This window comes from Eleginops maclovinus, chromosome 18 (assembly GCF_036324505.1).
Source record: "Eleginops maclovinus isolate JMC-PN-2008 ecotype Puerto Natales chromosome 18, JC_Emac_rtc_rv5, whole genome shotgun sequence".
In the NCBI taxonomy this organism is placed as follows: domain Eukaryota; kingdom Metazoa; phylum Chordata; class Actinopteri; order Perciformes; family Eleginopidae; genus Eleginops; species Eleginops maclovinus.
The window spans coordinates 6,579,854-6,604,271 of record NC_086366.1 but is presented as its reverse complement, the minus strand read 5'-3'; the positions used below and the strand labels follow the sequence as shown (position 1 = coordinate 6,604,271).

Genomic DNA, 24,418 nt, shown 5'->3' with positions numbered 1-24,418 from the left:
ATCTTTGATCTGCATGAGCTGACAGAGACTGTTTGGCTCTATTTGAATAGGTGCACCGGCTTTTAAGGTGCACCAGCTTTTAAGGTGTACCAGCTTTTCAGGGGTGAATTTAAATTGAGGTTTTAAATAATTGAGGTGCCAGTCTCTCTGTTGCAGTAAAACACTGCAGAAATATCACTGTCCTCCTGACAGTTTGTTCGATTAACTTGTTTCTGTTTCTTGCTTTGGGCTATTTATAAATCTAGGACTTTTTTTTTTTTTGAATTACCCTCAAATATGCATTCTTCTTTTCTTTGTCAAAATGATAGGAGCAGAATGTCGGGGGAAAAATTGGCATGATTTGGCATGAGGTAGGACCTAGGGAAGAGCAAAGTCACAAGCTAACTTAAGCATTAGCTTTCTGGCTAGGTTGAAAGCGGTATTTGTACTTTATGTTAGTTCTCATATTAATTGAGAAGCAAGTTTTAGGGGAAAAAAACGATCTAATTAAGAGAATATGAGCTGTTGTTATAACTCAAGTGAGAAGTAGGGTAATTTTTCACATAGATTTCAACTCAATCCAGCTTCTTTCAGTCAGTTTGGCCATTGGTAAGAATGGAAGTGTAAGGCACTTCTCTATTGGCTTTACTTTTCAGACCCAGATGTTTCCAATTAGACGGTATTCACATGTTGAATGATACTGTAACAATTTAAAAGACTCATGCTATGTAAGTTTGTGTCCACTCAATTCCTTCCATGGACGTAATTTAGCAAACCCATGACTCCTGCCCTGCTCTTTTGGTGCATACTGTTGAGGGTTGGTCAGCAGGAATTTAACTGCCTGTTGATTTAATTGCTCTTAGGGAAGCACTTTTAAAGAATTAATCTGGTCTAGCACATAACACTTCTTCTGTGCTGGCATTCCCCCAAATAGATGAGAATAGATGTTTTCTTTACTTCAACTAGACTCACTACCAATCAGCAGAATTAACAGCCCCTGCTGCAACCCATGATGTCATACAGTAGCTGTTTAGGAAAATGAGGACAGGGATCGAAAGAGAGGATTAAATAAACAGCAAAATATCATATGGTATCCCTTTTCAAATATATGGCATTGATCAACTCTTATAAATATGACATTATAAAAAAAAATTTCTCCAATTTTGTCAGAGTTGTATTCATATATAAATGAAGGCATGAAGAGAAGTATGTTTTGAAATTACATCCCGACCTGTCCATCAGGCTGTGAGGTTGTTTTAGCTATACAGTATATTTATTTTTATAACCAGTGGTATCCAGGAAGCTTGTGCCAAAATGTGCAATGATGGTGACATGGTTGGAAATCTTCCTGTTGTCATTACTGTCAGCACCTCTTCAGCTGAGCTTGTCGCACCTCATTAGGAGCACATACTTCTTTTGTTACCATGACATTAAGTCAGCGCACAGGTAACACATGGCTCATGCTGATGGCAGTGAACCTGTCTGAGGTGAGGGGACACATCAGGCAGAGCCCCAGACTGTCAGGGATTTACTGGCTTCTGTTTTATACTGCAGTGAGAATATAAAGTATAGTGAGGCTGAAAAGGATAGGGCAAGATCTGCTGAGAACTGAGCCAGCAATAGGTTCTTCATGAGTTTTTTTGGGGGGGGGGTTTTGTAAGTTCAAACCAATTTTGTGGATGGTTCATTGCATGGACAGTGACAGTGGACACATTAGCACACGTGCACAATGAATGGATGCAGAAAGTGTGAGGTTTACCAAGTCCCAAGTTTGTAATACACTGTTAATTTATACATCTGTTTAAAGTCTACAGTATTTATTCAAATGTGAATGCTGAGTAATCTTTAAAAACCCTTCATAATCTAGAGTACTCACACCATTATCTATGTTGTGCTATAAATTAGCTATAAAAAAACACTAAAATACTCCAAAGATGTATGACAAGATACAAATATTAACACACGATCACCGTACGTGCACTTGGCTGTCCAGCTCGGTGGACGGTGTGTATCGGCTTGTTTATTAGGTTGAACCTCCTTGTCTACCTTACTATGGTTGGTTCAAGGTTCAAGGTTCAAGGCTTTATTTGTCATATGCACAGCAGATACAGCGTATATGTTGGCAATGAAAATCTTATGTCGCGTGCTCCTCCAACAACTCAACATACATGGTGCAAATAACATAAATAAAATAGTGCAAAAAGAGAGAAGAATATTTACAGTAACAACAATAAAGATATGAGGATGTGGAATATATACATATGTGGAATACATTGAAAGTATTTAAACACTTTACACTGTTGAATGAGGAGGTATGGACAGATGCATATATTATGTATAGCAGATATATATGGCAGATATGTACAATATATAGATATGTGTACTATAAACAGATATGTATGGCAGATGTGTATAATATATATATATATGTATGTGTGTACTATAAACAGATGTGAGTAGACATTCACACAGCTCAGGAGTTCAGTAGTCTTATAGCCTGTGGTATAAAACTGTCTCTGAGTCTGGTGGTCTTGGTCCGGATGCTGCGGTACCGTCTGCCAGACGGCAGCAGACAGAACAGATTGTTGCTGGGGTGATGGGGGTCCTTTAATATCCTACCGGCCTTCTTCCTACACCGCTGGGTGTAGAGGTCCTCCATGGATGGCAGCTCCGTCCTGGTGATGTGCTGAGCAGTTTTCACCACCCTCTGTAGAGTCTTACGGTTGAGGGCGGTGCAACTGCCATACCAGGCGGTGATGCAGCCAGTCAGGATACTCTCGATGGTGCACCTGTAGAAGTTGCAGAGTATCCTGGAGTCCATGTTGAACTTCCGCAGCCTGCGGAGGAAGAAGAGCCGCTGTCGAGCCGTCTTGGATATGACCCTGGTGTGATGTGTCCATGTCAGGTCCTCACTGATGTTTACCCCGAGGAACCTGAAGCTGCTGACTCTCTCCACAGGATTCCCGTCGATGGTGATGGGTGTGTGTGCCTCTCTCTGCCTCTTCCTGTAGTCCACAATCAGCTCCTTTGTTTTGCTGACGTTGAGATGGAGGTTGTTGTCCTGGCACCAAGATGTCAGGGCTCTGACCTCCTCTCTGTACGCCGTCTCGTCGCCGTCTGTGATCAGGCCGATGACGGTCGTGTCGTCAGCAAACTTGATGATGGTGTTGGAGCTGTGTGTGGCCACGCAGTCGTGTGTGAACAGGGAGTAGAGGAGAGGGCTGAGCACACAACCCTGAGGGGCTCCGGTGTTGAGGGTCAAGGTGGAGGATGTGATGTTCCCCATCCGCACTGCCTGGGATCTGCCCGTCAGGAAGCTCATGATCCAGTCACAGAGGGCGCTGTTGAGCCCAAGGTCCCTGAGCTTAATGATGAGCTTGGAGGGCACAATGGTGTTGAATGCTGAACTGTAGTCAATGAACAGCATTCTCACATAAGTGTTCCTCTGGTCCAGGTGGGAGAGGGCAGTGTGGAGGGTGAGGGAGATGGCATCATCCGTGGACCTGTTTGCTCTGTAGGCAAACTGCAGGGGGTCCAGTGAGTCTGGGAGGGAGGAGGTGATAAAAGTTTTGACTAACCGCTCAAAGCACTTCATGATGATGGAGGTGAGTGCAACTGGGCGGTAGTCATTGAGGCAGATGGGTTTTGTCTTTTTGGGGACAGGGACAATGATGGACTCTTTAAAGCATGTGGGGACTACAGACTGGAGCAGTGACCTATTGAAAATGTCTGTGAACACATCTGCCAGCTGAACTGCACACACCTTGAGAGCACGGCCAGGGATGCCATCAGGTCCCGGAGCCCTGTGTGCGTTGATCCTTTTCAGAGATCTACACACATCTGCACTGGTTAAAACCAGTGAGCAGGGATCCTGGGCCTTTGGTGCCTCCACAGCCGGGGGCTTCTCAAAGCGTGCATAAAATGTGTTCAGTTCATCTGGGAGAGATGCAGACACTTCCTCAGCACCACTCGTTGTCCTTTTGTAGTCTGTTATTGTTTTTAGTCCAGACCACATATTTCTGGCGTTGGAGCCCTTGTAGTTGGTTGTTAAGAATAGTCGTACTTTTTTGTGTTTTCATATCGTTTGGTGTTCGTGTTATTGACGCGTTTGAATCCCTCAATGTCTTTCTAACGAACTGGGAAAACCCACCCTCTATAGCACTGGTTTTAACCGTATAGCAGGGGTGTCCAAACTTTGGCCCGGGGGCCAAATGCGGCCCGCGGGCCATTTTGGATCGGCCCTCTGCAAATTCTAAAAGTATAATGCAATATGGCCCACAAATTGAACTTTTGCTCGTCTTATATTGTACTTGTCAAATATATTAATGAGCTAATTTTTCAAATAAATGTAGTCATTAAAATTTAAAACATTTTCTAACAAATCTTAGTTGATAAAAAACCAATAACTTATTTCCATAACAAGCTTGAAATTGAACCTTCATATTCACTCTTATTATCAGCAATATGAGGCTTCTGTTTTAAGGAATGAGCTGCCAACAAAATAAATGAAGCCCTAAAGACAGATGGGATGTAGGCAGATTTTCCTTAAACCATTTCCAAGTATTGCACATTATTCACCTACATTTGATTTGCTAACTTATAACTTAACTTTTGGGGCAATATTCGCCTCTATAAGTGGCCCAGCTCTCCGTATATTTTTCTGTATGTGGCCCTCGGTGAAAAAAGTTTGGACACCCCTGCCGTATAGGCTCTGAGAGGACATTAAAACCTGTCTATACGGCCTCTTGTATTTCCAACGATATCTTAAAACCTTTATCATCGAGTGTCTCTTACCAGACGAGGGCTTTTATTTTGAAATCACTTCCGATAATTCCGCCCCGCCGCTCGCTCCAAAGCTCCTTTTGAACGTTTAAACATTTTAAAACAACAAAAAAACCATTGCAATCGCTATTCTGTTTGGTGGTTTCTGAAAGACAATGTTTTATTGTTATTGTTCTTAGTTTTTCTTACATTGGTTTGTGTAGCCTTACGTTTATGAATATTTATTTTTATTTCACCGTTGGTTACTGTGACCACCGCTCCCTAGTAACCGGTACTAAAATAATTCAGCGCTAAACTGCTATTAGCGTTAGCTAACCAATAATGAACCACTTGTTAGCTTGTAGCTATATGTTGGTCAGGACCAGGTGCTCCTAGTGGACCAGGAGAGAAAAAATAAAAGGTATGGTGCTTGTTTATTTTTAGGGTAAATCTATAAAAATTAAAAGTGAAAATTAAATACGTTAATGACTCAAATAAAAACGAGTTTATTATTTGATTTACTGCTGGGTAGCTTGTGATTTAATCCAGGTGTAACTAATTACTTAAGAAATTAACCCAAAAGTTAAAATAACATTATTTACCTTCTGAAGTGTAGCCTAATGTTGTAGAAGTGTAAAGTATTATAGAATGAAAAAAAACTAAACTAAAGTGCAAGTATGTCAAAATGAAGTGTGTTTACTTTGATACCTTCCATGACTGTGCTGTTAAATTATCTCCTACGTAGTTCTCCCTTTGTGAAATTAAATACCACTCTATCTTCCATTAAACCGTTCCTCTTCTCTCAGTGTAGGAGTAGATGAAGAGGGGATGTGTGAGAGGCAGCAGAGCCTGATGCAGCAGGTGCTCGCTCACAGGAAGGAGGGTGATGGAGACGCCCTGAGCTGCAGCACTGACAGGTGGTCCCCTCCCTCCACACTGCTCTGTGGCTCAAACTACTCATGTGACTTCGAAGAGCAGGCTGACTCGCTTACATACAAAACCCAGGAAGTCAAGACACCAAATGAACATGGTAGAAAAATAGGTATTTTATTTAACATTACTTTTTAAATTGCATAAAAGCAAGGTAACTAAAACTAACTTTCTTCCACCTTTCTTGCACCAATATGCTGCGTAAATGAAATAAATAGTAAAAGGTTTAGGTAACTTGTTTGTTATTATCACATAACATTATATATATATCAAGTGTTTCTTTTCTGAAGGTAACAAAGAGACCCACAAGAAGAAGACAAACCAGAATGCAAACCGCCACGTCCCGAAGCTGCCCCCGATCAAGCCCCCCCAAGTTTCTAAGCCTAGCATCCTGTCGGCAAGCTCCACCTGCATCAGGGACCTGAAGAGCCGAGTGGTGGATCTGCAGCAGCAGCTGAGCGAAGCCCAGACAGAGATCAAGCTGCTGAAGAGCCTCCAGCACCGCCACACGGTGGCACTGCAGCACTTCCAGGAGTCTGAAAGCAGCATCTCACAGGTGGGTTGGTTTTGTCCCTTTTGGTATTTTAAAAAAAAATAATTAAACCAGATGACACAAACATACAGATACAGATTACATAAAATTTAAATACAGAAAGAGGAAATGAGTGATAACCCTCCTGCCGTCCCACAGTGTTATTTGTGTGGGATTAGAAGTCAATCTCTTCACACACATTCTAACAGCAATTAATTATCCCAAAATGTTTTGATGTATCGTTTCAGCTTTGTAAATTGCAGAGTTGGAAGTAGATCTTATACTGAAGTAGAAGTAATAATACGTGGATGTAGAAATACTCTGTTACAAGTCAAACTCAATCACTTGTCTACAGAACTGTTCTGCAGTACGTACAATAAAATAAAACATGTGTACATATGTACCAATAGTCTTTTGATTACACAGAAGGAATACTGCTCAGATTTGAATTATGCTTGCAAAATCATGTGGCCAAAATGTCTTATTCATCCTCTTGGTGACATCCCCAGATCCTCGCCAAGCACAGCAACGAGACCCGGGTTCTGCAGCGGCTGCTCAGTGAGACCCGTCTCTGCCGTGACAGTCTGGCCAGGCAGCTTCAGAGCACAGAGAGTAATCTGCGCAGCACAAAGGCCAGTCTGCAACACCTGCAGCTGCTCAGCCAGGACCACAGCCTGCTGCACAGAGAGGAGCTCTCCCTCAGGCTGGACAGGGCCTCTGCACAGCTGGAGTGCAAGGACCGGAGGATACAGGTGTGGAAGGGCAGGAGGGCGATACTGATCAGAGGATACACTGTATATTTTACACATCTCTGTTTAACTCTATCTTGCTTTAAATCTGCAAAGCTCTCAACAATAATTCTAGTGTTAGTGTGTTTGTATTTGTGTAAATATTTCTCTTGTAATCATTTTTATAAATGATTTGCTCTTTCCTACAATGTATTCCTCTCTTACTGTTTTAATGTATGCATTACCATGTAAACCAGAGCAAAGTCCTCATAAGTTTAACCTACTTGGCATTAAACCTATTTCTGAAATAAGGAAATAATCGAAAATCCTTTAATACAATGGATATTTCATGGTGACAAAACAAATAAACATTCTTGTTATGCCTAGGTTTTTTGTTGTTGTTCTATTTCAGGACTTGGAGAAGAACCTTGAGTTGAGCCAGGCCTCATTTAACCGCCAAATATTCGCCCAACAAAGAAAGATCAATGAGGCCAGGAAGATTACCGGCTACCTGCAAGAGCAAATATATCACATGAACAAAGAGATCCAGGTAAGAGAAAAACAGCTGTTTCAGTATTAGACATGTCCTTCTACCTACTACAGAAATCATTTGCTTCATCTTTGCAGGATAGAGAGAGAGAACTGGAAACACACAATATTTACTCCCAAAGATTCCTAAAAGGATCTGCAAAAAAAGGAAAACAAACCCAACAAGTTTCTCTTACTGATTTATAATGTGTTGAAGTTTAGCCTTTTTTTTCCAAGAGTATCTTTTCTTTTACAGGCAGCAAAAGTAAGATGGTTCAGACGGATCCATTAGTCCATCTCTCTTATGATGCCGCAAGTCTTTTGGAATTAAAATATCCAGAAAAGCTGGAGGAGCAGGAGAGCTCTGTGAACCAGGTACGATTCAAGTACTGGATTTTCATACAATTGTACTTGTTTTCCTTCATCTGCAAGTGTTTAATTGTGGATTTAAGATGAATGTAGTCCTGGCATTTAAGCATGTTTGCCTAATTCTGGAGACTGGTTATATCTCTGTCTTGTAATTTATAAATGAATTTGACTATCTTACATATACATTCTGTATATCTTTCAGGGTCCTTACAATCCAGTGGAGGAGTCTTTGGCTATAAACAATCCAGAGACAGGTGTTTCCGCAGATCTCATGTTAGAAGAGAATCACCAAGAGGAAACTGAAACATGTGCAGGTGAGCACTTCATTAATGTTAGAATGCAGTACAACAAACAATGCAACCATCCATCCATCTTGTACCGCTTATCCATGGTCGGGTTGAGGAGGTAGCAGATCCAGCAGAGGGCGCCAAACTTCCCTTTCCCTGTCCAACCAGCTCTGACTGGGGGATTCCAGGGTGCTTCCAGGCCAGCATGGAGATATAAGTCCTTCACCTGGTCCTGGGTTTGCCCCTCAGGTCTCCTCCCTGTGCCTGGATCACCTCCCTGGAGACATCCAGTTGGCATCCTTACTATCCTTCTGATTAGGATTCTAAATACCCAAACCGCCTCAACTGGCTCCTTTCCACATGAAGGAGCAGTTTCTCTACTCCGAGTCCCTTCCAGGTCTCTCCCTAAGGGAGATGCCAGCCAACCTCCGTAGTTAACCTATTACGGTCGCTTTGATCCGTAATCTTTCAGTCATGATCCCACCTTCATGACCATAGGTGAGGGAAGGAACTAAGACGGACTGATAGATTGAGAGGGTTTTTTTTTTGGCTCCGCTCTTAACGATAAAGCTTCCACTATTGTTATACATAAAACATTGTGGTTATACTTCACAATCCACCAAAAAAAAGTTGTAGTAATGAAGCTAAACACCATTTCTGTTATCTTTGATTATAGAAAATCCAAAGACAGAGGGTTCTGCAAATGTCACGATAGAAGAGAATCACAAAGAGGAATGTGAGACATGTGCAGGTGAGTGCTTCATTATTGTATAATGCAATAGGTTTGTGGTAAGAGAGTGAAACACAGTGGTGGGATGTATTCAAGTAGAAGTATTGTACTTAATTACAATTTTGAGGTACTTGTACATCAAAGGAGCATTTCCATGTTATGCTACTTTATGTTAAGCTCACAGAGAGCTGCTGGACTGAACCCATAATGCAAACACTAGACAACAGAGACAGGAGTTGAATTAAATGAAAAAGGCCTTGTTGCAAAACTGGGGGGTGAGTCTTTGAGAGGGGGCAGGTACGGGATTGGTCCGACGGGGAAATCAAGCAGGAATTCAGGGATTGGGAGGGTTGGGAGCAGAGGAGGAACCAGTAGGACTAGCCAGGCAGAGGAGCAGGTAAGTGGATCTGGAGTGGGAGAGCACAGGAGGAGTTTGGCAAAAAACACACTAAATGCACGATATTTACTTGTAACTTCAGTATTTCAGTAAAATATCTGAGTTATTCTTCCATTTCTGGCTTAACAACCCTTTTGTTATCTTTGATCATAGAAAATCAAAAGTCAGAGTGTTCTGAAAATGTCACAATAGAGGAGAATCACCCAGAAGAATGTGAGACAGGTGAGCACTGAATTCATGTTGCAGTTTATTATAACAATGGGTTTTTAGTAATGGAGCTAAACCTTCATTTCGTTTTAACCTTCATGTTGTCCTTGGGTCAAATTTGACATGTTTCCAAATGCTTTTTATGTTGGAATAAGGGCTTATTTTATTTTGAAATGTAATCCATTTAACATGGACGGTTCCATACTAAGTTCTTCGTGAGAGAAATAACACTTGCGCTTCTATTGGATAGCCCTCAAACATATTGGACGTGATAGGCTAAGGGGCGGAACAGCTATAAGCGGTTGTCCAATCACAACAGAGGAGGCCAGCTAACCAGTCAGAGCAGACTGGGCTCTGGTTTCAGACAGAGGGTGAAAAGAGGAACTGCTTTCATTGAATTATGGGAGTTTTATTCAAATGTTTGGCATCTTCTGTCTTTTTTTAAATCTATAAAAACTTGCTAAAAAGTTGGGATAAAGTTGTCAGATGTGGCTGATGATTTATACTGTATGCTTTAGAAACAGTCAAACCCGGAGGACAACAGTTGACAGGAAGACAAATCAAAGGTCATTCAGTATTAATGAAAAGTAAAGTCTAACAAATATTTGTTTTCAGATGAGCAGAGTAGTTCAGATGAGGGCACAGAATATCAATCTGAGGGAGACTATGCCGAAGAAGAGGAGGATCCAGAGGCCCTTGAGGCTTCAGCAGAGGAGCGGAAAACAGAGGACGAGACATCCTATATTCTGGAAAAATCTCTGAAAGCTAATGGACCTGACAGACAAAGATACAAGCTCCCGAAAATCAGACGCAACTACACTTTTAAACAAAGTATTGAGAACATGCACAGTGGAAAACCGGCGTACAGCATCTTCAGTGCCTATCAGAGCGCCAAGAGCCCGATGAAGGTGGACACCCTCAGCGGCGATGGGGTTCATGAACTCTGTCTACATGCTAGGAAATCCAGGAAGGGTGGAGCAGGCATCCCTCAGGGCAAGTAGAGGGCAGTTTAAAACAGAATGCACAGGCACATCAGGAGCACTTCAGTCCACGTGAAGCCACTGATTTTGGGATTAAAAAATGTAAGATCCACTTAAACTGTACAGCTGACTTTCCTCTATTGAGACAGCAGATTCTCTTATACTGAAGTATTTCTCTGAATAAACGATTGTTTGACTCAAACAGTACATTGTTCCCAGTTATTGTTTGCTTTTGTGTCTGTACTTACCAATAATAACAATAACATAAAGCTTTCCATGTTTTATTTTTCTTAAAAAGGCATTAACAAATCCTCATGTTCTTAAATAATACAGTCCAAACATCATCACAATTAACTTAAAACAAAATCATCCAAAGAACAAATTTCACCAAAATAATACAGAGCAATATAAACCAGCCAGAACTTAAATGCACTGCACTTTAAAATGTTGACCTGGAGCAGCAGACAAAAAATAAGACAAATACAGCAGCTCTCTTCAGCTACATCTTGAACGATAAGTTAAGATGCCAGTGTTTTCACTCAGCTGACGGCGTGCAGACCCAGAGACACCACCTTGTTGCAAACCACCAGCCAGCAGGTGATTCCCACGCCACCTGAAGGAGAGAGGAGAGCTCTGTCAGTCAATGGATAAATAGCTGTAATAAAGAAATGCGTGTTAAATTGATGAGAAACCATAGGATTTTTTTATGAATTATGACATGAAGTCTGACAGTTTTCCGCTAAAGCGAGGACGAAGCCTCTGTGACGGAGAGCCTCTGTGATTGCCCTCTGTATAATGTGTGTTACACAAGGCGTATTATCTCTGCTGCTATCATACTGCAGCTCTATCTGTTCCTACAGTGGCGACCCCCTTGTCCACTGTCTCACACTCCTGTGACACTTCAACAAACTGGAGCATGACTCGGCAAAAACGCCTTTCTTCCGTTTTCACCACACCTAAAGAACCTGTGCATTGGGGGAGTTATAGTCAAGGTCTTGATGGTTCTTACTGATATCCAGTGGTCTCTAGTCAGTGTTACACATGTCTTATTGGCTAATTCCTTCCCTTTTTCATCTTTTCACTGCCATGTGATTCATGGTAAACATCCCTGCTGGTAGTACGGGAGCAACTTTGGGTCAAACTTGGTAAAGTGGTTAATTTGTTTCTCTTGTTTTGCGATACACGCGTGACGTTTTCCGGATTAATCGCAAGCGTTAACAGCGCTAACACATACACATTGGCACTGTGTTCGTATAAATACAATGCTCTGGTTTTATATGAATAGATGCTGACATTTCTTTAGTATTATTGGTGTCTTTTTTATAGTTAGCAATGTGTTGTCCTGCATGTATTTTTTTTATTAATGATCTTTTATTATATGAAGTATAAAAAAACTGATTGATTACCTGCCACTCCGGTTGGAAAGGCCACCAGGCGCTCCACAGGGGCGATCCATTTACTGGGGACGACCGTCACTGGGTCAGAGTAATACTTCCATATCAGGGAAACCATCAGAGCAGCCTTGGAAAAAAGTACAGAATAAATACGCTGTACATTTTTTATTGGATTTATGATAAAAAATATACCTTATGTTTCAAAGATTGACAGATTTCATTCAACACAGTTAATCACTTTCTTGTATTCGATATTCAGTTTTCCTACCTGCAGTATGTAGAAGGCGATGTTCACAACCCATTTCATCTTAGCTTGTTGCGCCGTTCTTGATTTCACTGCAAAATAATAAAATACACAACTGTTAGACTCAAGGCAATTTCATTTCAATGCAAATGAAATACAATAATTTTATATTTAATAGATTTCATTTATCATCCCATTATTAATGTGCACCGTCTCTCTGTTGAATAGATTAATACATTAAATTAAGAGAAATGTTTTTTGTGGCGCTCAGCTGTTACACTTACCCTGGAATCTTTGAGTAGGTTAATCAATTTAAAACCACTTATAGCTTTTGATTCATAATGAACATATCTTACAGATATATTTTGAGCTACAGCCTGATTTACATATTTAAAACTGTTAAGATATTTATGTAATCTAGTATTTGTATTACTATTTTATATATATATATATACTTTTTGTGATTGTGTGACGTCAAGCTCCAGTGGGGGTAAGTTAGTTTTTAGATAGACAATAAAATAGTTAGTTTTCTGGATTGATGGTAGAAGTCCTACAGTTTTCAGACCACATTGTTAGGCTCATTTTTTGAGTAGATCACATTATATGACGTATTTTTGGAGCATTATTTAGTGCATTCTTTTTTTAGACCCCTGATTGCCTGTTCGAAAAAGTTACATTTGATTAATTTAATGTTCTGAAAAGTCATCAGAGTTTGTTCAATTTTTAAAAAATTGGAACGAAACAGCATCTCGTTTGTAAGGACTTGTTTTGTAAAAGAAAAACATTAATATCGTATACCACATGAGTAAACCTTTTGTTCAAACTGTAGAGAGCCCTCTTGATGACCACAACTGCAAAGACCCTGAGTCAGCTGTTTTGTTTCTAAAGTAAAATTAGTATAAATGAGTGCTTGTTCTGGTATTAATGTATTTCTCATATAGAGTACAACGGGATGGGATTTAGGTTACACATTGATCAAGGTATAAGTAAGACTATCAGTCAAGAGGAAGAACATAGAGAAACAGACACATTTTAAAACTGCCTGAGCAGCTTTTGCCACTGAACTCTAAAGTCACTTATTTAAAACCTTCGACCATTTCCTTCGGCTGTAATCTTTATTGTGTGAGTCTGATTTCCTAGAAATGTCTAACTGGGAAGTCAAAATGCAGTTTACTGATAAAATATTTCTATCACCACATCATTTTCCCCAGTTTTTTTAATTTGATTTAAAAAGAGACTTTGAACCTATAAAAGGGGGCATAATCTTGTATTTTCCTAAGGGTATTTTGCCTTAAAAAAATGTAATAATAATTAATAATATACATTTAAAATAAATTACAAACTTGTAAAACTGTTGGGTTTTGTTAATTTTGCTAAATGTAATTGATCTTTTAAATAGTACCATGTCATTGAAAATACCTTTTAAATATGTTGTTTTATCATATTACAAATGTTGTTTCAATTTGATAAAACAACATTTGTGAATGATGTTTGTTTTTAGTATGTCACTCATAATATTGGAGTCTTTCCTCTCACCATGTGTTTTCAGCTTGTCTGTCATCTTGTTGATTTTGCGCTCCAATCTGGCATATCTAGCAAACTCATCCATCATGCTTATTGAGGCCTGCTCCTTCTTCATCTCCTGCACCTCAGACCTCATCTCACTCTCCTGCTCGGCATCTTTTTGTACCAGTTTTGAGAACTTTAAAGAAAGACACAGAAAGACACAACTTTAAATGTAATGTTTATATGTTTAGGGGCTCGATATGACAATAAATGTCCCTGCTTAGTAGCACCTTAAGTTAGTTTGCAGATATGAATTAATGATTACAAATAAAAAAACATGATCAACACTTAGATAAAACTTAAGAACCTGGGATATCATTCACAAGCTATCATGCAGCAAACAAAGTAGTTAAAACTAGCCGTACCTTAACCAGCTTAATAACACGTTAATGCATTACTAATTATAATCAAAACACATAATATATATTGTAATGTAATGATGGTATGAACGTTATCAGTTATATTACGCGGTGACGTGGTTCCGGTCTCCGCTGTACAGTTGAACAAGTTATAGAGACACGCGTGAGTTAGCTCCGCAATGCAGTTTGTAACGTGTTAATCCAAAGCCCTAATAAACTACACGATAAGTGACACAGTGTGTGCGTATCGTGACATGGTGTCAGAAGTTACGGACTGAACGCCGAAAGAACTAAGATGGCCAAGTTTGGACCGCCAGAACAGTTTGACTTTACCCGGCCAGGGGAATGGCCAGTGTGGAGGCGCCGATTCGACAGGTTTCGAGCGGCTTCCAAGCTCAACAAAGAGAACTGTGAGGTACAAGTCAACGCTCTTCTGTATTCGATGGGGAAAGAAGCAGAGCCAATTTATGAATCGTTTGTGTATACGGAGGACGACGAAAGTGATAACCCAGAACTTGACTACGATATAGTTATAGCTAGGTTTAATGATCACTTCGTGCCTAAGCGCAACGTGATACATGAGCGAGCATGCTTCCACAAGCGTGTGCAGAGGGCTGGAGAAATGGTGGAATCTTTCGTGAGGAGCCTTTATGAGCTAGCCCAATACTGTGAATTCGGCATAACAAAGGATGAACAAATTAGAGACCGACTCGTCATTGGCATCCTAGATAGCGAGGTCTCACAAAAGTTGCAACTTGAGGCGGATCTTACGCTGGAGAGGGCTATCCAGCTAGCCCGACAGAGCGAGCAGATCAAGAAGCAGAGCGAGGAGCGGGCAGAGTGCTCAGTGAATGCTGTGGGACAAAGGGGACAGGCAGGCTGGAAACGCGGCAAGGGCAGGTGGCAGCGAGATGGACGAAACGGTCCCAAACGAGAGGAGTACAGCAAACAAAATGGATGCTGCTCACGGTGTGGCAGGACACACGCACGTGAAGAACGTTGCCCCGCACACGACAAGGAATGCCGGGGATGCGGTAAGCTAGGACACTTTGAACTGGTGTGCAAAAGCAAAATGACAAAACAATTAATGGCTGTGACACACGAATTTGACGATGATGATGATCAAGCTTTCTTTATCGGTGCAGTGACAAATCAGGCCCATACAGTAGTTGAGCAGCCAGATTTCAGTGATGATTGGCGTGTCACACTTCCCATCAACAATAGTCTAGTTGACTTTAAAATTGACACGGGGGCAGACATTACTGTAATGACTGTGAAAACGTACAACAAAATGCCAAACAAGCCCCAATTAGCTAAGACTACAGTCAGTGCCACAAGCCCAGGCGGGGAAGTAAAGTGCATAGGCAGATTCCTGGCCACATGCCGGCACAAGGGCCAAAAGTATGCCTTCTGGATAACGGTAATCAAAGGACAGTTTGCACAGAACCTACTGGGGGGAGGAGTGGCAAAATCCATGGGCCTTGTGAAACGGCTGAATGCAGTGTGCACCGTGACGGACGACCTATTCGGAGAAATAGGACTCCTACAGTGCGACCCTGTCAAAATCGAGCTGAAACCAGGCGTGGAGCCCTATGTCGCCACAACGCCGCGCCGGGTGCCGTTTCCCCTCCTGCCAAAGGTCGAAAAGGAGCTGGGGCGCATGTTGGAGATGGGCATAATCGAGCATGTCACAGGGCCCACCGACTGGTGCGCACCCATGGTGCCTGCGGAAAAAAAGAATAAAGACCAGGTCAGAGTGTGCGTGGACCTCAAGAGGCTCAACAAGGCTGTCAAGCGAGAACGGTATGTTTTGCCCACACTGGAGGACATTGCTCCCAAGCTAGCGGGGGCAAAGGTGTTCTCCACGCTAGATGCCTCTAGTGGCTTCTGGCAAATTCCCCTGGACCCCGACAGCCAAAAACTGACCACCTTCATCACACCCATGGGCAGGTTCTGTTTCAGGCGGCTCCCATTCGGGATCTCTTCAGCCCCTGAGATTTTCCAGAGACTGATGACCGACCTGCTCAGGGGCCATGAGGGAGTCGTGGTCGTGATGGACGACATACTCGTCTACGGTGCGGACGAGGAGGAGCACAACAGGCGGCTGAACACAGTCCTCCAGACCATCAGGCGGTCTGGACTGAAACTGAACAAAGCAAAGTGCCGGTTCAACAAGTCGGAGACCGGCTACTTCGGACACATAATCAGCGCAGAGGGCATGAAAGTAGACAAAAGCAAAGTGAGTGCAATCACTGAGATGCCCAGCCCAAACAACGTGGGAGAGCTGCGCCAGGTCCTGGGCATGATCAACTACCTGGGGAGGTTCCTGCCAGGCCTCTCAACCGCGCTACACCCAGTCACTGACCTGCTCAAGAAGGACAGTGCGTGGGCATGGGGTGACCTCCAAGAGAGAGCGCTGCAGAAAGCCAAAGACATGCTCTCGTCAGCCCCAGCACTGGCCTACTACGACTCCAACCGCCGCACCATCGTCAGCGCGGACGCCAGCAGCTACGGCCTGGGCGCCACACTACTCCAGGAGCACAGCGGTGAGTTGAAACCTGTTGCATTCTGCTCACGCACTCTTACAGAAACCGAGAAACGCTACTCCCAAATAGAAAAGGAGTGCTTGGCAGCGGTGTGGTCATGCGAACGCTTTGTACGTTATGTACAGGGGCTAGACAGTTTTTGCCTCCAGACAGACCACAAGCCGCTAGTCCCATTGATAAATGCATGTGACCTGGACAAAGCACCCGTGCGGTGCCAGAGACTGTTGATGCGCCTGATGCGGTTCAATGCGACAGCTGTCCATGTTCCAGGAAAGCAGCTGATCGTGGCAGATGCGCTGTCCAGGAGCCCTCTGACTCAGGAGGCCGAGTCAGAGACGGAGCGCCACGTCGAGGCGTACGTCGATGCAGTGGTGACAAACAAGCCGATGTCACCAGAGAAGTTGGAGGAGATAAGAGGAGCAACGCGGATGGATCCAGACCTTCAGGCGGTCATCTCCAGTGTGCGAAACGGCTGGCGTAAGAGACACAACTTTTCCTCCTTCTCTGCACTCTATTCTGCCAGGCATCACCTCTCTGAAGCGGGGGGACTAGTTCTGTACGACGACAGAATTGTGATTCCAAAAGGACTGAGAGCAGACATTCTGAAAAGAATCCATACAGGTCACCAAGGACTGACGAAGTGCCGTGAGAGAGCCAGGCTCTCTGTCTGGTGGCCTGGCATCGGAGGCGACATCAAAACAACCGTGACGCAGTGCAAGTTCTGCATAGAGCACAAGCCCAAGCAGAGGCGTGAGCCTCTCATCACTACGGCCCTGCCAGAGGGGCCTTGGCAGAGGATCGCTGCTGACTTATGCGAGCTGGAAGGGAAGCATTATCTAGTAGTCGTGGACTACTATTCCAGGTATGTCGAAATGGTACACTTACCTTCTACATCAAGCCAGCAGGTCATCACGCGCCTCAAAGCCATCTTCAGCCGATGGGGTGTACCTCTCGAACTAGTCAGCGACAATGGTCTGCAGTTCACGTCAGCTGAATTCACTGACTTTTGCAAAGAGTACGGGTTCACGCGCACAACCTCGAGCCCCCACTACCCCCAGGCCAACGGGGCAGCCGAGAGAGCAGTCCAGACTGCTAAAAGACTGCTGAAACAACCAGACCCGTACCTTGCCCTGATGAGCTATCTGGCCACACCCATTGCTGCAACGGGGGCCAGTCCGGCTCAACTGATGCTGGGACGACAGATTCGCACCACAGTCCCCACATTGGAGCAAAACTTGCAAATGACTCCAATAAGCCCTGAACAAGTAAGAACAAATGACTCTAAAGCCAAGAGATCTTACGAGTACTTCTACAACCGCCGACACTCCACCCTCCATCTCCCAGAGCTGCCAACAGGTCAGGCAGTGCGTGTCAAGCTGGACACAGACAAGGGGTGGAAGACCCCTGCGCAGGTGTTGGGGAAAGCGGAACAACCCAGATCCTACATGGTCAAGATGGACAACGGCACAGTGTTGCGGCGTAACAGGAGACACCTCCAGGCTGTTCCTGAGACCACCGGGCCTGCTGAGACCACCGGGCCTGCAGAACCACAACTACAGCCCGAGACCAGCCCAGCACGTCCCGTCAGCAGTCCACTTCCTGTGATGGTCACCAGGGGCCACACAGCATCACCGGGGCCTACACCAGAGACTACACAGGGAACACCGGCACGGCCTACTCTGTCCAGTGGCACAGCCAGACTGACCTCCAGGGGCCGTGAAATCAGACCACCTCTCCGGTTCAGACTCAATGAGTGATTTATGACTGCTGACTGCTTTATTGCTAATGCCTAATCTTTTTTTTTTTTCAGGTTTCCCTACTGAAACAGATTTAGTTCAATGGACAAAATGTAAAAAAAAAAAAAATTGAAAAAAAAGGAGGAGAAAGAAAGAAATGTTTTCTGCAGTTAATGTTGCTAATGCACTTAAGGGTAATGTTTATATTAATGTGTTACAAATACTACAGTACAGTAGTATGAATGGGGAATGGGTTCTGGAAAAAAATGAGAAGAAATTGCTCTTGGTAAAAATAGATTTAATTTTGATTAAGACTTAATTTACTTACCTGAATCTGCAATTGGAGTAAGTATTGTTTATTTATGTTTTAGGATACTCTGAATGGACTCAGTTCTGGTAAAGGTTACTTTTAGTTTATTGTCTCAAAAGGGGGAGATGTAATGTAATGATGGTATGAACGTTATCAGTTATATTACGCGGTGACGTGGTTCCGGTCTCCGCTGTACAGTTGAACAAGTTATAGAGACACGCGTGAGTTAGCTCCGCAATGCAGTTTGTAACGTGTTAATCCAAAGCCCTAATAAACTACACGATAAGTGACACAGTGTGTGCGTATCGTGACATATATGATTCTAAAATGGACCAATCTGCATAATGAGTACTTTTAGTTTTTGTACTTGTACTATATCTTGATGATTATGCTTTTATACTTTTACTAAAGCACAATTTGGCATGCAGAACTTTTACTGGTATTTTGATACTGTATTGCTACTTTTACTTCAGTAAATAAGCTGAATACTTCTTCCACCTCTGCCTGCTTGACATTAAAGGCTGTATCACTGACCAAGTGCTTTTTGGTAGGCTATCTCTTTAGCAGTTACATGTTGCTTAGCGTTACAATAGGCTACTTAGATTTGAACAATGATGCAGAACATAATGTTCCCCGCTATATGCACTAACTATAGCGGGATCTCAGAGAAGACCCCACCCTCCAACTGTTGCAGAGCATTTACGTTTTTTTTTTAAGCTAGCTATACATAAAGCTAGCATGAAGCCTCCATGAAGTGCGCCGGCCGTTGAAGCAGATCTCTATGAATCACCGTAGTGGCCAGACTGTGGTACTACATAGTCCGTGACGTCATTGGGACAAAAAATACCTTTCCCCATTGACTTACATTGGGAAAGAGACGTCTATAAATCAGCGTATAATTTCTTTGGAGCTAGTTAAACTACCAAGCACGAATACTTGTATAGCCCTTATTTAAACCATTAGGGTCATCAACTTGTTAAATGGGCTAAATGCTGAATCCAGAGTTATTTTCTCTCTCCCTTCATTTGACTTAGCCGAGAGGGATAGATCAGAGGCGGGGCTGAAGGTAAATTCAGCTGCGCATGCTCTGTGGGCCCACATCCGGGTACTTTCTGTAGCTACTGTCGCTCTATTTTGGGCTTCATGCGGCTATGAGAGAGTCTCATAGCAATGAAAGGAGTATCCAGTAGCTCTCTTTATACATCCATGTAGCATTAGCTTACCGAAAGCTAAGCTAGTCAACAACAACGCCTGAATTACTTATAAAACATACCATATAAATGTTAGGTAAGTTTTAAGCACGCACAGCATATTTTTTTAACACAAAGACCATACTTACGAAAGAGGAAATTGACGGAAGGAGTGTTTTCATGAGGTTGACCAGAAAAACCGAGCCCAGAACAAGGAACCACGCATAGCTGGCCGCCATGTTTGTTTCTCCTCCTTGTTGCAGCTACAGACGAGTTACATAACAGGCTAATTAGGTCATAATAATTAGCCCATACAGGTTTCTCTTGATTTGTTTTTGACTAAGCACGTTCATAATCATTTGTGTTTATCATAAAACTTTTATTTCGTTTGTTGTCTTTAGGCTGCAGCTTGTATTATATTATATTATTTTTCTGATAATGTCAGTATGCATTGTGAACACATGGCAACTTCTTTGGGAAACGATCATTCCTAACTTGTAGCTCATAACATTCACATGGTTGTCATGCACTTTTCCATACATACACTCTAGCACGCGCGCACGCACACACACACACCACATACATGCACACACGCGCACACAATCTGGGAACAGGCTGTGATTAAAAAGTGAGAGTTGGCTCGGACACACTGATTGGCACACGGTCCTGCCCACACAGGTAAGATGTTTTGGTTCAAATGTGTGTTTCTTCGACCTCAAAGCCAATCACTGGAAGCAAGGGGCGGGTGGTTACTCTCCCTGCTAGGTTGGTAGGATAAGGGATAAAATATACAGAGAGGAGGATCCAATCCGGTTGGAGCTAGTTCTAGTACTGGCCGGACGCATATGTTAAGTTACAGACTGATCCGGAGGTGTAAGCAGCAGAGGTGTACCCACATTCATTTAGTTTCCTGCACTGTGAAAGGCTGTGTTTTTCTTCTGTCTCTGCCGCACCACTTAAAGCAACAATGGGAAGAAGGAGCAACAAAGTAAGTGAAAATGTGAAATACGATAAATACACTCGTGTTTTTTTTGTTTTTTTTTTAAAGTAACATTTGTTATATGCTTTATTTATATTTCGCTACAATATATAGGTTTAACCACCCCATACGCTTTATAAATGTTTGCTACAGTGTGTCCATGTGCATGCATGATGTCCACCTTTGCGGTGCTTAGGTCTGTCGTGTCTCGGCTGTTGATACAGGGAAGTGGCGCCTTTTTACTTAGTGCAGTGAAGTGTAACACACTTTTCTAACCGAACATTGTTGCAAAAATGCGTTACTTTCCTAAAGGCTTCTACTTTGTGGCTGATTTGTTGAAATGCACAGCTCGTCCGACCGTGGTTTGATATTATTTAGTCATACTGTGTGTTGGGATCAAACAAAGGGGTGTAACCACTGTCGATGAACAGGTTTTTTTCGGAGACATTTATTGCGTAATTGCCTCGGGATACTTGAACTGAACGTTGATTGCATGCGTTACTATCAATGTAGGTGTTTGCACTGAGTAAATATCGAGTTGTTATTTGCAGCACAGGGGGATTTGTGACCTCTGCCTGCGCCTTACTGTAAAACGCGTCCTCCTGTGGCTGGAGGTGTTAAAATCTTTTCTTTAGGGGTGTCATGGCAGCTGATGCATGTTTGGAAAGACAGCGACACATGTTGTGGTAGCCCGTAAAACGCTGTCGACGGTTTAAATTTTTTTTTAAACAGACTTGCCACAATAGAGGGGCATAAAGGGGATCATTGTGATTGATGAGTGTTTTTAGGAGCGCATGTTGAGGTGGGGGTCCCCTCTACCTTCCCTTCCCGCTTTTCTTGGATAAAAAGTAGCCACAGCACCACGCTTACTCAACAAAAAAAACATGTCTGTCGCGTGAATGATAAACAACAGTGTTCGGCGGGAAGAAACTAGAACTGGATGAACCTCTTTAACTCAGAAACTTCCCCACTTCTAGGTTGCATAATTTCTTTGTGACTTGAGGGGAGGGAGAGGTGCCCATCCCCCTCTCGCGCTACACACCCACTTTAGCTCAGTCATGAATGGCTCTTGTTCCTTTTGCCTTTTTTTAAATTTATTTCTCCCTCTCTTTCCTCCACAGGCCAACGCAGACGGAGCCACAGAGGTTAGTATTCAAGTGTTTACACCATTTTTTTGCACCATACTATCCTCGACACCCCAACTTTCACCCAAATGAACATTTTGTTCTACTTTTGATCAAGACAAAGAAAATGGCTCTGTTGGTTCAGACTGACTTTAAACATCATTTAGTGCATCCCAGTTACATTACTGATAGAAAAAAACTGATGTTTTAGGGAGGAAATATTGAATTAAATGGCTAAAATGTTTGTTAGATCCAATCTGGCTCTGTCCCTGGCATTGACCAGCCACTAGGGGCGCTGGTTTACATGCACCCCAAATCAAATTTCTTCTTTAGTCGTTTTAATTTGAATTTCCTGTTTTTAAAAGTTATATGTTCTACTATAAAAGATGTCACAGCATATATTTGCTGGATTAACATTTATGTTAGGATCATTTCACAACTTAATTTAGCTATAAATGGCACAATGCTTCACCTTTGGCCATTTAATGAAGTAAACTTACCGATGGCAGACTTCAACATTTGAATTCAGGATTGAGTTCCCAGTTGAGTGCCCATTATCAACGTTTTTGAAGATGTGTAACGTGTGTTTGCAGAAACAGTTCAGTGTTAGTTTCATTCAGTTTCCTTTGCATATAACTATTTATATTAGCTAAAAATGTGCTGTTTTAGTATTTCACACTCTAATAAAAGTTAAGGCACTTATTAGTTCCGTTAGGGCTCATGGCATTTGTTTAGTCACATTCTAAGAGGTTAAATTTGTTTTGTCATTCTGTGTATTCAATACTTTGAAATGACTCAACTAACATATTTGCATCCTTTGTTTTTATTTTAGCAGCCACTGAGAAAGTCTCTGCGGTTGTCGAAGGACACACCAGAAGAAAAACCAGAAAAGACAGAAAAGCCAGAAAAGACAAAGGTAATACAAGATAAATCAAAAAACATTGTGTCCATTTAAAATGCACTGTTTTATATTCCCTATTGCATGAATTTCATGTTGCTTGGTTTGTTTTTGTCATTGTAGGCAACTCCCAAGAACAAAAAGGCAGCCAAACCAGCAAAGGCCAAGCCAGAGGAGAAGAAGAAGGAAGAGCCCGAGGTTGAGGAGGCGGAGGCATCTCCTGCAGAAAACGGAGAGGCCAAAGCTGAGGAGGTATTACATACTTGGGAAATTGAAAAATATTAGCAGCATTCAAAGAGAAACACAATAATAATGCATGTTATCCTGTAGCCCGCTGCAGCAGCAGAGGAAGCAGAAGACGCAGACGAGGCAGAAGAAGCAGACGAAGCAGAGGAGAAGGAGGATAAAGCTGAGGAAGCAGAGGAAGAAGACAAAGACGCCGAGTAGATGTGACCCACCTAGACTAACTTGCCAGAGCCCCCCTGTACCTCGTTTCTTGTACAATGCAGAGACTATTTTTATCTACTATTTTCATAAGACAGTAAAGTTTTTAGGCACGTAATTGCAGTAATGCATTTTTAAAGAAACAACTACAAATTTCATTCTGTTTCTTCTCAGTCGTTGTGTTTTATTTTATGTTTTGTTCCATTGTTTGTACTCTCTGGCTTCTTACTTTGCCTTTGTTTAGGTTTGTAGTTTTCCTGCATGACATGAATTCGTGCCTATATCAGGAATTTGATGTTTGGCTCTGGGAGAGTTTACCTGAGACATTCCCGAGGCGCATTGAGGGGTTTTTGAATTCAATTCATCATAAAGTGTTAGTATGATTGAAGGGCTGTGCTAAGTCAGTCTTGTTCATAATGTTCACTATTACTGGATTATTTTTTTAATGCTGTCAGTGAAGGTACATGTGAGGATTTTTCGACACATCCGAGCTCTCCGCTGTGCTCAAATCAAGATGCATTACAAAGCTAATCATGCGTGTTTTAGTTCATCCCGTTAGGATTACTGTATTCACACCTCAGTCAACAAAATATATCCGCTACTTCTCAGTGGATATATCCTTTGAGTTTTTTTTGGGATTTCTCTACCAATGTACAGTTTCCTCATTTTTTTTAAAAAAATCAAAAAATCAAAAATACATTTTTCTTTGTTATGAATGGTATGAAATGCCAAATAAAGTGGGAATTCCTGTAAAGTGTGTTTCTCATCTATTGTGTAGAGTGATTGTGGTGTAAGAACCTGTTTCAGATGTTTACCATGTGTAACCTGAAATTAATTATATTATTCACCACCAGGGAGGAGCATAGCTTCATTTTTTATTAGGGTTAGTAAATAAATATTAGACCCAGACTGACTTATTTGCTTAAAGTCAAAACTATTACAGTACAGATCAGCAAAATGTACCTAAAGTATAAACAATAAAGGTACGAACTCTGCAACCTATACATGAATATATGTCGTCCTATGACTGAATATACTGCTGCTCTTACCATGTATGTTGCAAACTACATTTTGTTGTACAATGACAAATCTAAATCCTAAATATAGTATTGTGAAAAAGTAATTCTGCATTGAGTATCAAATGTAGAATACTATAGATAGTTGTGCATATGTACCTCTACTAAAGTAACATTGTTAATT

General features: G+C 42.2%; 3 protein-coding genes across 3 annotated transcripts; 2 read left to right on the top strand and 1 right to left on the bottom strand.

Annotated features, from left to right (window-relative positions):
* The first annotated feature begins 5,028 nt into the window (after positions 1-5,028).
* Positions 5,029-10,611, top strand: LOC134880440 (lebercilin-like protein). Its single transcript, XM_063907380.1, has 11 exons — positions 5,029-5,161; positions 5,552-5,782; positions 5,961-6,226; positions 6,712-6,954; positions 7,343-7,480; positions 7,558-7,644; positions 7,696-7,833; positions 8,030-8,141; positions 8,791-8,865; positions 9,395-9,463; positions 10,064-10,611. Exons 2-11 carry the CDS (start codon positions 5,569-5,571, stop codon positions 10,447-10,449), a joined length of 1,728 nt encoding a protein of 575 aa, XP_063763450.1. The 5' UTR covers positions 5,029-5,161; positions 5,552-5,568; the 3' UTR covers positions 10,450-10,611.
* Positions 10,612-10,693: 82 nt separating this feature from the next.
* Positions 10,694-20,177, bottom strand: get1 (guided entry of tail-anchored proteins factor 1). Its single transcript, XM_063907744.1, has 5 exons — positions 19,923-20,177; positions 13,603-13,768; positions 12,091-12,158; positions 11,835-11,949; positions 10,694-11,041 (listed from the first exon to the last, which is right to left on the bottom strand). Exons 1-5 carry the CDS (start codon positions 20,010-20,012, stop codon positions 10,968-10,970), a joined length of 513 nt encoding a protein of 170 aa, XP_063763814.1. The 5' UTR covers positions 20,013-20,177; the 3' UTR covers positions 10,694-10,967.
* A 332-nt stretch (positions 20,178-20,509) lies between these two features.
* Positions 20,510-23,972, top strand: LOC134880714 (high mobility group nucleosome-binding domain-containing protein 3-like). Its single transcript, XM_063907745.1, has 5 exons — positions 20,510-20,761; positions 21,874-21,897; positions 22,709-22,792; positions 22,898-23,026; positions 23,105-23,972. Exons 1-5 carry the CDS (start codon positions 20,741-20,743, stop codon positions 23,219-23,221), a joined length of 375 nt encoding a protein of 124 aa, XP_063763815.1. The 5' UTR covers positions 20,510-20,740; the 3' UTR covers positions 23,222-23,972.
* The last annotated feature ends 446 nt before the right edge of the window (positions 23,973-24,418 follow it).

Coding starts and splice junctions, on each gene's coding strand:
- LOC134880440 (XM_063907380.1), top strand. CDS start 5,569: ATGTGTGAGAGGCAGCAGAGCCTGATGCAGCAGGTGCTCGCTCACAGG. Junction 6,955..7,342: donor GCAAGGACCGGAGGATACAG/GTGTGGAAGGGC, acceptor GTTCTATTTCAG/GACTTGGAGAAGAACCTTGA. Junction 7,481..7,557: donor ACATGAACAAAGAGATCCAG/GTAAGAGAAAAA, acceptor TCATCTTTGCAG/GATAGAGAGAGAGAACTGGA.
- get1 (XM_063907744.1), bottom strand. CDS start 20,012: ATGGCGGCCAGCTATGCGTGGTTCCTTGTTCTGGGCTCGGTTTTTCTG. Junction 13,769..19,922: donor TTCCGTCAATTTCCTCTTTC/GTAAGTATGGTC, acceptor CTTTCTTTAAAG/TTCTCAAAACTGGTACAAAA. Junction 11,042..11,834: donor CTTTCCAACCGGAGTGGCAG/GTAATCAATCAG, acceptor TCTCTCCTTCAG/GTGGCGTGGGAATCACCTGC.
- LOC134880714 (XM_063907745.1), top strand. CDS start 20,741: ATGGGAAGAAGGAGCAACAAA. Junction 21,898..22,708: donor ACGCAGACGGAGCCACAGAG/GTTAGTATTCAA, acceptor TTTTTATTTTAG/CAGCCACTGAGAAAGTCTCT. Junction 22,793..22,897: donor AAAAGCCAGAAAAGACAAAG/GTAATACAAGAT, acceptor TTGTCATTGTAG/GCAACTCCCAAGAACAAAAA.